Raw genomic sequence first — 12,159 nt, 5'->3', positions numbered from 1 at the left:
TATTCTATAAAACACCAAGTTAAAGGTCTGAGTGGAAAAAGCAAAACTAAAAGAATAAATTTTATAGTTTTTCCCTGAAACTTTATAAAAAGCTCAATTTGTAACATCAGATTTTTGAAATGACTGATTAGTCATGACCTTTGGAAGAAACAAGGGTACACAGAAAAATAATTTTAAGATATACTGATAGTTTCTTCAGTACCATATTGATAGTTTCTTCAATACCATGAAAAAATAAATTTCATCTTATTGTATATGAATTTCATTTTATACAAATTTAGCCACTAAAATCTAAAGATGGACATATTCAAACATATTATATTCCAGTTAATATACTCGGCAGCAATGCATTTACCCTGTGCTGCCAAGTTTTCTTGTTTTGTGAACACTTGGGCATACGCCCAGCCTTTGTGCCAAATTTCTAACTAAATACACCCAGAGTCCACAAAAATGAGGTATTCATTAAACTATCATCACCCACCAACTCACTCAGCCACCCTGCTCTTTTCTACCACTTGTCTGCAAGAATCAGGATTCTTAACCTCTCGATACTACGAACACCTACAACTACCAGCTGGCCTAAAGACTGCAACTGATGCACAAAACCACATTTCTCCAATTAATGTTCATCACAGCCTTGGGCTCACAGTGACTGACTTCATTACAGTTAAAAAAAAATAGCTACTAAATTTGAAGGTCTGCATTAGACTAATAAAATACCACTTATCTCTTTCAATCCTGAGGAGCTAAGATTGCTTTTAAAAAGGGGAAAATACCATGCTGTCAAAATAAAGCTTGAAAATCATATAATCCTCATAAACTAAACCACATTAAAAACTAACTTCCAAGTTCTCAGGAAGCAACAGAGACATAAGTTAAACCTAGCTAAGATTCCTCATGTTTTGTATGAGACTTCACCACATGGGATCTCAGGAAGGGGAAAAAAACAAGAGAGGTCTGTGTTCCTATCCAAGGCACTGCCTATCCAGAGATAATCTACATCTGCAAAGCCCCTCTTCTGGGCCCCTGTAATTTGTATTTCTTTATGTCTGTTTTGGCCTTTTGTTTTTTCTTTTTGTCTGAAAGCTTCTAATTGGCAGCTTACGGGGCCAGCAGAGGACCCACCTCAACAATTCCTAGGTTAAGAGTGAAGCTATCACATTAAGATGTGAAAGAGCAACACAATTCTCTTATCTCCTCTTTTGGAAGGAGAAGTTAACAGCCACAGAACAAACTACCCTAGAGTTTTAAAAACTGATGACACACTTACAGGCACACACGTGCACACATACATACCTACACACACACACACACACACACACTCTCTCTCTCTCTCTCTCTCCTAGGGACAGGTCGCGTATTCAGTAAAGACACAGCCCAGTGACTTCTACACTCAATGTTTCTAGTCCTGAAACCCAAGAGATCCAAAGTTGGAGAGGGAACAGCATCTGAAACTTGAGTTTGCCATACAGTTGGGCATTGCAATTACACCCACCTGTCCTACCCACTTTCAGCCAGAATTAAGATAAACCTGGAAATCCCTGGCTCTATCATCTCCTGCAAAATGTTCAGGAAAAAGAAGTCCCTAACTCCCAAGTAATTCCCACATTCGAAGCCCTCCCTGAATAGACAGATTCCCTAAGTAGGTCTGGACAGGGCCCTGGAACTTGCATTTCTGACAGTCATCCCAAGTGATTCCAACGCAGGTATTCTACTGACCCGACTTTAAATACTGAACTGACTGCCCCATCAAATCACTGAGAGAGCCTTCCTGACAACAGATTTTCAAGGCCTCCAAAGTCTTGATTTTTAAAAACTCCCTCAGGTAAAGATGTGCAGCCAGACTTGGGTCATGCAGTCACTGGGCTAGACTACCTAAACTGACAATCAGGGATTATAAAGTTTCTAGAGAAGCATGGATGATCATGTTAGTTTTATGTATCCCTCAGTCCTTGACCCTCAAAAATCTTTCATTCTCCTCTTGTGGAAGACTCACCACTCACCAGATGACGCCCCAGTGTGATCCTAGAAAAGTTACATGTTTCAGCAGAAATTCAACTGCTGGCCCTGTGCTTAGTTTTTGAAGAGTTCTGGCCCTCCAACAAAAAGGCAAGGAGGAGACATTGTCAGAAAGAATGAGTAAACCAGAATTAGGGTCCCTGCTCTGCCACTTAATGGACGTGTAATCTTGAACTCGACATGTCAGCAAACCTAGGCCTCTCATCTTTGGTCAGTGAGGGAGTTGGCTAAGGTCACCTCGAGGGTTTCCAACTCCAACGCTCTATTACTCATTCCTTGCATCATAAAATCCATTTCACTCCTCTAGAATGCAGCATCAGCAGGTGTCAAGGACTCTGAAGTTCATTAGAGAACTCAGAGGAACCAACCGACGTCAGCAAGCAATACAAACAGCAGAAGCCTCTCATATTTAACGCCTATAGATGGGAAACAGGATGAAGCATAGAGCTGGCATGACCCCAGAGCAAAAGCCTGACAAACGACAAGATAAACAGAATCAGGAAGAGTGAGAAGGTTACTGTATTCGAAACTGAAGATGCTTTTTAACGTAGTTCTCTAATCCTCATATTTTCAAAATAGTGGATTAATTTGCTAACACTGACACAACCTAAAAATTATATACTTTTAGAACTTAGGAAAGAGGCACACACTTTCCTAACTAGGTATTTTGTACTTAAGATACAGTTTCCTAATTTTCAGTTCAGTTCAGTTCAGTTTCTCAGTCGTGTCCGACTCTTTGCGACCCCATGAATCGCAGCATGCCAGGCCTCCCTGTCTATCACCTACTCCCAGAGTTCACTCAGACTCACGTCCATCGAGTCGGTGATGCCATCCAGCCATCTCATCCTCTGTAGTCCCCTTCTCCTCCTTCCCCCAATCCCTCCCAGCATCAAAGTCTTTTCCAATGAGTCAACTCTTCGCATGAGGTGCCCAAAGTACTGGAGTTTCAGCTTTAGCATCATTTCTTCCAAAGAGCAACCAGGGCTGATCTCCTTCAGAATGGACTGGTTGGATCTCCTTGCAGTCCAAGGGACTCTCAAGAGTCTTCTCCAACACGACAGTTCAAAAGCATCAGTTCTTCGGCGCTCAGCTTTCTTCACAGTCCAACTCTCACATCCATACATGACTATCGGAAAAACCACAGCCCTGACTAGACGGACCTTTGTTGGCAAAGTGTCTCTGCTCTTCAATATGCTATCTAGGTTGCTCATAACTTTTCTTCCAAGGAGTAAGCGTCTTTTAATTTCATGGCTGCAGTCACCATCTGCAGTGATTTTGGAGCCCCCCAAAATAAAGTCTGACAAGATTTCCACTGTTCCCCATCTATTTCCCATGAAGTGATGGGGCCAGATGCCATGATCTTCATTTTCTGAATGTTGAATTTTAAGCCAACTTTTTCACTCTCCTCTTTCACTTTCATCAAGAGGCTTTTTAGTTCCTCTTCACTTTCTGCCATAAGGGTGGTGTCATCTGCATATCTGAGGTTATTGATATGTCTCCCAGCAATCTTGATTCCAGCTTGTGCTTCTTCCAACCCAGCGTTTCTCATGATGTACTCTGCATAGAAGTTAAATAAGCAGGGGGACAATATACAGCCTTGACGTACTTCTTTTCTTATTTGGAACCAGACTGTTGTTCCATGTCCAGTTCTAACTGTTGCTTCCTGACCTGCATAGAGCTTTCTCAAGAGGCAGGTCAGGTGGTCTGGTGTGCCCATCTCTTTCAGAATTTTCCACAGTTTATTGTGATCCACACAGTCAAAGGCTTTGACATAGTCAATAAAGCAGAAAGAGATGTTTTTCTGGAACTCTCTTGCTTTTTCCATGATCCAGCTGATGTTGGCAATTTGATCTCTGGTTCCTCTGCCTTTTCTAAAACCAGCTTGAACATCAGGGAGTTCGCGGTTCACGTATTGCTTAAGTCTGGCTTGGAGAATTTTGAGCATTACTTTACTAGCATGTGAGATGAGTCCATTGCCTTTCTTTGGGACTGGAATGAAAACTGACCTTTTCCAGTCCTGTGGCCACTGCTGAGTTTTCCAAATTTGCTGGCATATTGAGTGCAGCACTTTCACAGCATCATCTTTCAGGATTTGAAAGAGCTCAACTGGAATTCCATCACCTCCACTAGCTTTGTTCATAGCGATGCTTGCTAAGGCCCACTTGACTTCACATTCCAGGATGTCTGGCTCTACGTGAGTGATCATACCATCATGATTATCTGGGTCGTGAAGATCTTTTTTGTACAGTTCTGTATATTCTTGCCACCTCTTAGTATCTTGTGCTTCAGTTAGGTCCATACCATTTCTGTCCTTTATCGAGCCCATCTTTGCATGAAATGTTCCCTTGGTATCTCTAATTTTCTTGAAGAGATCTCTAGTCTTTCCCATTCTGTTGTCTTCCTCTATTTCTTTGCATTGATTGCTGAAGAAGGCGTCCTTATCTCTTCTTGGTATTCTTTGGAACTCTGCATTCCCATGCTTGCATCTTTCCTTTTCTCCTCTGCTTTTCGCTTCTCTTCTTTTCACAGCCATTTTGCTTTTTTGTATTTCTTTTCCATGGGGATGGTCTCGATCCCTGTCTCCTGTCACGAACCTCATTCCATAGTTCATCAGGCACTCTATCTATCAGATCTAAGCCCTTATATCTGTTTTTCACTTCCACTGTATAATCATAAGGGATTTCATTTAGGTCATACCTGAATGGTCTAGTGGTTTTCCCTACTTTCCTCATTTTAAGTCTGAATTTGGCAACAAGGAGTTCATGATCTGAGCCACAGTCAGCTCCTGGTCTTGTTTTTGTTGACTGTATAGAGCTTCTCCATCTTTGGCTGCAAAGAATAGAATCAATCTGATTGGGTGTTGACCATCTGGTGATGTCCATGTGTAGAGTCTTCTCTTGTGTTGTTGGAAGAGGGTATTTGCTATGACCAGTGCATTTTCTTGGCAAAACTCTATTAGTCTTTGCCCTGCTTCATTCCGCATTCCAAGGCCAAATTTGCCTGTTACTCCAGCTGTTTCTTGACTTCCTACTTTTGCATTCCAGTCCCCTATAATGAAAAGGACATCTTTTTTGGGTGTTAGTTCTAAAAGGTCTTGTAGGTCTTCATAGAACCATTCAACTTCAGCTTCTTCAGCGTTACTGGTCGGGGCATAGACTTGGATTACTGTGATATTGAATGGTTTGCCTTGGAAATGAACAGAGATCATTCTGTCATTTTTGAGATTGCATCCAAGTACTGCATTTCGGACTCTTTTTTTGACCATGATGGCTACTCCATTTCTTCTAAGGGATTCCTGCCCACAGTAGTAGATGTAATGGTCATCTGAGTTAAATTCACCCATTCCAGTCCATTTTAGTTCGCTGATTCCTAGAATGTTGACCTTCACTCTTGCCATCTCCTGTTTGACCACTTCCAATTTGCCTTGATTCATGCACCTGACATTCCAGGTTCCTATGCAATACTGCTCTTTACCGCATCGGACCTTGCTTCTATCACCAGTCACATCCACAGCTGGGTATTGTTTTTGCTTTGGCTCCATCCCTGCATTCTTTCTGGAGTTATTTCTCCCCTGATCTCCAGTAGCATATTGGGCACCTACCGACCTGGGGAGTTCCTCTTTCAGTATCCTATCATTTTGCCTTTTCATACTGTTCATGGGGTTGTCAAGGCAAGAATACTGAAGTGGTTTGCCATTCCCTTCTCCAGTGGACCACGTTCTGTCAGACCGCTCCACCATGACCCGCCCATCTCGGGTGGCCCCATGGGCATGGCTTAGTTTCATTCCTAATTTTAGCATTATTTAAATAAAGACTTAACACAAGTGAAAAGTGGAGGGGGGGGGATTTAAATTTTCTTTACACAGTGATCCTAGTTTTCTTACAACCCAATCAATTAAATGCTCCTACAAAATCAGATAGCAGGAGCTGACCCACCAGCTCCCCCAGGAAATAGAGTAAGTTGGATAATCAGAGTGACTGAAAAACTCTGCCCCAACTGTAAAAGCATATACGGAAAAACTGCTCAAGATGACTAACGCTAAATACCAGAGTGGGGTTCAAATTCCTACAGATTCTTTCAAAACCTTTTCAGAGATATGTTAATAGTAGCTTCTTCAGAAGATATGCCCACTTTGCCAAGTGCAACAATTCTAAACCCAGTTTCAGAAATCTATGTACTAGACTATTTTGTTCAATACAAGTATTAACTAAGAAACTCAGAGTAATACAATAACAAAAAAATCTAAAGTAACTATGTTTGAAGCTAAAGGAGTCAGAACCTTCTGAATGCTGATTTAACCTATACCAAGAATAAGATGTTAGCGGTCCAAATCAAAACAGGGTTAATAGAAGAGGTCCTTAGTATTCTAATGTGTCTACTCAACTTATTAATTTATAGTTCATTATCATGGATGTTCATTTCATGAAACATGTTCATATTTTATTGATGTGAACAGGTTTTATGGCAGAATTACAGATGGTCTGATAACTAGTTAGCAAATGACTTCCCAAGTAACACATTCAATGGAATTCTAGGGTCGTGGAGATAGCACCCCCTCCCCAGAGTTCTATGATTAAATAAGATGGGTGGAACTGTAAATCAAGCTGGTTTCTTTACTGCAGGATTTTATCATAATTTTAATATGTTAATGATCTACAGTATGGTTCTTAAGTAGTCAACTATGGAGTGCAATTTTTCTCAAACTTGTCTGTTAGTGAAATGCTTGTTTTGAGGAGTATTTATGACTAAATCTCATGGAACTAAGTTTAGCAAAAACAACTTTCAATGTTTGGTGCTTACTATTCATTTTCTTGGGTACTCGGTTTGCTTATGAGAGACTTTGAACAGAAATTTTACTAGGATGGAAACCTTCATTATCCAGCTCTCCATGAAAAGATCAAGGGGTGCGGAAGTGAAAGAAATGAACAACAAATATTAACAAGCTTTGGCAGCCCCTAAGTATCTAACCAGGTACTACTACATATTACCCATGCACTGTGGTTCTATTACCACATCCTCCACATACAGCCAGAGAAGCCAGGGGCATGAAGACAAAGAAATCACATTTATCCAATTTTGCCACATAACAGCTCTAGCAAAAGGTTAACAGAGTAAGATAATTTAAGACTGACCAGAGGTAAGAGATGAAAATCTGTGAGATGTTTCCTGTGGGAAAATGCCTAATACAGTGCATGACTGAATGACCAGATGTATGATTTATTTACTGCTTTCATCTATCATAACAAAAAACATGACCTTTACAACTAATTCAAGCATCATTTTTTAAATAAGATAACTAAGCAATCAAACCAGAAATCTCATCATGTATATCAAAACCTTAACGCCATTTATCACACTTATGTCAAAGAGGCTATAAAATGCACACATAAAAAGATGCTGTTTTGCTAAAAACACAAAATTCAGTATCAGGACAGACCCATGTTAATAAAAAGTCTTTGTTCTCTCTCTTTCCCAACTTTTCAATAACTTTTTTTTAAAAAACAGATTTTATGTATACTGTTCACACTGATTGGGGGGGATGGAAAAATATTATCCATTTGATTATCAATATTCAAAAACAAAAAACAAACCTTCCTGATTATAACAGTGAACATCTAAGTAACATAATTAGTTAAAATATAATTATAATTGGATCGATGATAAATAAGTCTTACTTGGTTTTTACTTGGTTTTAATGAATAAATTCTTTTTGTGAACCTCAATCTGCATCTCGAGTAAATACAACCACGAGGCCAAGCCCAGGTTAACAGCTCTAAGTCACTTTGGAGACAATAAGCCCTTCTCTCTTGATAAAAGAACAGCTAAAGGTATCATCCCATAAAAAGTCACAGTTGACTCCAGAAATTAGCTAGGGACCCCTTCCTCTGCCTTCTAGTTCATTTTACCAAGGAAACCTGAAGCTGAGGCCAACAGATGACATGTCCAAGGTCACATGATCAAAGTTCAAATTCTTGGTCCAACTTCTCAAACTGCTTACTTATTTCAAATATTTAGCTTAATATTCTGGTGATAAACCATGTGATATGCACCATCACTAATATTTAACATGAAAAAGCTACAGAGTCTGTCTACACTTCATCCATTTTCAGTGTCTGCAAACAACTCCTCTATCAACCCATCTATGGCCAAGAACACTTACTTAGGTTTTGCTTTATTCTAAAAGTATAGTCAAACACTCCAAAATACTCAAGAGATTTTCCACTACCTAATATTCAAAATGTGTCGTTATTAAAAGCCAAATTACTCATCCTTTCATTCTTATCTTTTAAGAGGAGCACTCATATACCACTTTTTCCTTTCCTTGCTAACAGACAGGAGCTAAGATCTTGCCATACTCAAATTGTCTGTACAAATATTTGTACACTGACAATGTCAGTATTACCATTTACTTGGTCATATATATGCAGAACTACAGAGACTTAAAGTAAAGGACATTTTAAGGTCATTTTCCTCTGCTAAACACAATTCTCCCCTTATTTCATTGATGAAATGTTAAACCATGCAAGCTCAAAACTAAAGGTTAACATGATGCTTGCTGCTCCAGATACACCTACAACTTTGAAACATTTTCAAAAATGTTATTGTATAGTTCAGGTTATATAAAAGTCTAGTTAAATATACACTGCTCATAAAAAATATTTTATGCTTTGAAAAGAAACCTTAAAACTATCTAAAACTTAAAGTTTCATACTGCTGATATAGCCAGAGAACAGAGAGATAAAATCTAGATGTGTAAAATTCTAGCACTGAATGATTTACAGGCAGTAAACTTATTTTCTCACACCTTGAAACATAATCATTTACATGTGAGGAACCTTATCTAAAACTGCATACCTGTTATTTTGTCTCTTACAAGCTTACAGGACTCTATCTCACCGATGCTCCCAAATAGACTCTTCAGTTCCTCCTGTGTCATGTTCTGAGGGAGATAGTTGACTATTAAGTTGGTCTTGCTGTCCTCTGTGTTCCCGGAGTCAACTGGTGACGAGCAGTTGTTGTTTATGGTGGTTGGACCGTTGGCTGTGTTATTGCAAGTTGGCCCATTAGACAGTTGTGTTTCCATGGCAGCAATTACCTGCTAAAAACAGAGAAAACAAGAAATGTCAGAATTCATAGTTCACAAACTATTAGAGAATCCATCCAAAAATTTAAACACTTGTCACTAAACACAAGTCGTCCTGCTGAAATTACAACAAAGCTTCAAAAAGTACAACACCTATGCTAACTTTTACTTCACATTAAGCTATTTGATTTAAGATCACAGCTGTACTTTTCACATACATATTCCACACATGCACAAAAGCACAATTTACACCTTTAGCATTCTCTAGAACCCCATTCTGGGTCTATTCACAATCCTTACTCACCTGCTGTGTCCACAGAGTTGAGGAAATTTAGTAACAAAGGGCACAGAATTAAATTCTGACTCAGAAAATGAAAGTGTTTAACATGCTACCAGAAACAAAGTTTAAAAAAAAAAAAGGATCCTAACTTTGCAGAGATATTTAGTTAGCCTAGGAGTTTATTCTGAAACTGACAGACATCCATTAATTAAAATCAAGGAGCAAGAATACTTTGAAAAATTATAAATTTGTCAACATGTACTGTTTTGGTTACATATTGAAAATGTTTTTAATTGACGATATCTCATACCTCTATCATTGGTAAGAAACAAGAAAATAGCAAATGTCTTATGCTAGGGTTTGAAAGATAACTTGGGGAATAAACTGAGTACTTAATGTACCTTGTGACTCTAACAAGCCATTCTTGTCAACCTTGGCAGCTAAAGATCACCAACAAGGCAGCTGATCTACAGCATCAAAATAAAATCCCCCAAACAATTCCAAGTGATATTTTGCCTTGACTCTGACTTTAAAGGAAAAACAAAAACAAAAAAACCTATGCAGTTCACCAAAACAACAATGCAAATATGTCAATTTTTGCAAACAGACCAGCCCAAGGAATTGTCATTTGAGCACCTAAGCCTGTTGGAAACACAAGTGATAAGGTATCTATAAGCTCCAAATACAGAATAAACAGCAGAGTTGGGGAAAATGGCCTCAAACTGTTCAGGCTACTTTAAAAATCACTTACTAAGCAAATTTAGATCTAGTTTCCTAGAAACCAATTCTATGCTCTTTGAGCAAGAGTTACAAACCACAGCCCCAAATTCTCTAAAACCATCTTCCAAAAACAATCTACTTTAGAACCCAAAATTCAAGCATCACTGAAAGGATCATCCTTCATATTCCATCCATCTTTCAGTTCCACAAAGAACTACAAAACTGACAATCCTGAATTGATAGGATGCTAGTTTTAGGGAAGGTTGAACATATAAAAGGCAAAGAATTTGAGGTAAAATTTAAAAATTTTTTGAAAAAAGCAAAGTAGAGGCAAAGGCTGCTACAAGAAAAGGGGGGGAAATGTCTTTGAAAAAGCATATTGCCTAAGAAAAATAAAAGGGCACAACCATGGATAAGCAAACAGGAAGAACTCTACTGCCAAGAGATGTTTATAAAAGGCAGCACAGGGTAGATTGAGACCGGTCAACTGAACAGATTGAGACTGGTCAGACTGGACAAGAGCTGTGCTGTCAGGGTAAAAAAAACAGGAGACAAAAATCCAGCCTATCTATGAAATGTCAAACCAACTATAACCCCTTCCAAAACTTCATTTCCTTTTCAAAAGAAATGGGTTCTTTACTCTGCAAGCTACAAACTACCTCTCTCAAGTATGTATTTTCAGAGAATAGGGAGGTTAAGAGAAATAAAGAAACCTTTGGAAATCTGTACTCAAAAAAAAAAAAAAGCAGCAATTCAAGATATGCACTTTATTATAATTAACCAATTTATCTGAAACTGTGAAAGGAGGTTTCAGATTTGCTAATAAAGCATAACCGTTCCAGTTTATAGAATATTAGCCCAGGGTCACTCTTTCCACAGGAAAATGTATGTGAGATTAACCTTTGTCCAGCAGTCAGGAAAACAATGATCTGCAAGATGAGAGTGGTCAAGGCCAATTAAAACAAATCACTAATCAAAAACTTAGGGTATATGCGGAGACTAACCAAATACAAGATTCGGACTAAAGCTCACTGGGATGGCATCTGAAATATAAAGTGTTCATTGACTGAAATTAGCAGGATTTAGCAGGGACAACAAACACTCCTCACTTAATTGCACATTTATTTCCATGTTCAGGTGGCAAGAATGAGCTCCTAAGCCAACATTCAAGTGAACAGCTGCAGTAGGCTGTGTGCGCTGAAAATTACAGCATCTCTCAGCTATAGGACCATCTGCTCAGAATAAAATGATACTAATGTGCTATATTTTACAAATAATGCATATTCCATTGATAGGCTCAACACAACTGTTCACAGAATGCAAACTCTTTCAACAGTTACTGGGCAAATAATTTTCAGCCAGATTTACAATTTTGACATTTTTTTAAGCATCAGGAATTGTAAATAACTTCAAAATTTAGTAACCAAAAAAATACATAGTAAACAGAATGAAAAAATTATGGTAACTTAGTATTCAGACCATACCAAAACTTTTGTTTTTTGTTTTTAAAAAAAGCTTGTCACTCTTTTGAGGCTGCACTAAATCCTAATGAAGATAATAAGTTACATACAAAAGCAGGTTCTGATACTACATATACCACTAAAATTGCAATGTGCTTTACATCCTAATGATGGCCATACCACAATAGGTTAAATGTAAGAATAATTAGTATGCCAAATGAAAAGTTCAAGTGTTTGGTATGGCCTCAGCACTCCTGCAACATGCTAAAAAAAAGTAGCCTACAGAATTTAAGAAAAATCCCACAGACCCCGGTCCAAGGCTCTGCTGCCCACGAACCACTTCTAAGCAGAGAAGCCACATCACACAGTCTGACTGCCATGTTAGTTTGGAGTTGCCGTCTGCAATATGGACACAAAAAGTACCGTATGTTAGATGAGCAAGATAATGCAACAAATCAGTTTGTACAAAATTTACAGTGATTGTATCGATATTCCCAGCACGTCCATGCAGTGTGGCTTAATTGAATTTGAGGCAATTCCAATCTAATCTTTCCAAATTCATTTTAACATGTAGTTTTCTTGCACAAATTAAGCAT

General features: G+C 38.5%; 1 protein-coding gene across 1 annotated transcript in view; it reads right to left on the bottom strand.

Moving 5' to 3' along the window:
* ELAVL2 (ELAV like RNA binding protein 2) overlaps positions 1–11,943 on the bottom strand; it is a 78,669-nt gene extending 66,726 nt beyond the window's left edge. Inside the window, exons 1-2 of the mRNA XM_052644983.1 lie at positions 11,872–11,943; positions 8,875–9,115 (exon numbers count right to left, since the gene is read on the bottom strand). Of these exons, the coding sequence (XP_052500943.1) occupies positions 8,875–9,115; positions 11,872–11,943 (313 nt within the window). The remainder of the gene's footprint in view (positions 1–8,874; positions 9,116–11,871) is intronic.
* Between the last annotated feature and the right edge of the window lie 216 nt (positions 11,944–12,159).

This window comes from Budorcas taxicolor, chromosome 8 (genome assembly GCF_023091745.1).
Source record: "Budorcas taxicolor isolate Tak-1 chromosome 8, Takin1.1, whole genome shotgun sequence".
NCBI lineage: Eukaryota > Metazoa > Chordata > Mammalia > Artiodactyla > Bovidae > Budorcas > Budorcas taxicolor.
The sequence above is the reverse complement of the archived record's forward strand: the minus strand, read 5'-3'. Positions and strand labels throughout refer to the sequence as shown.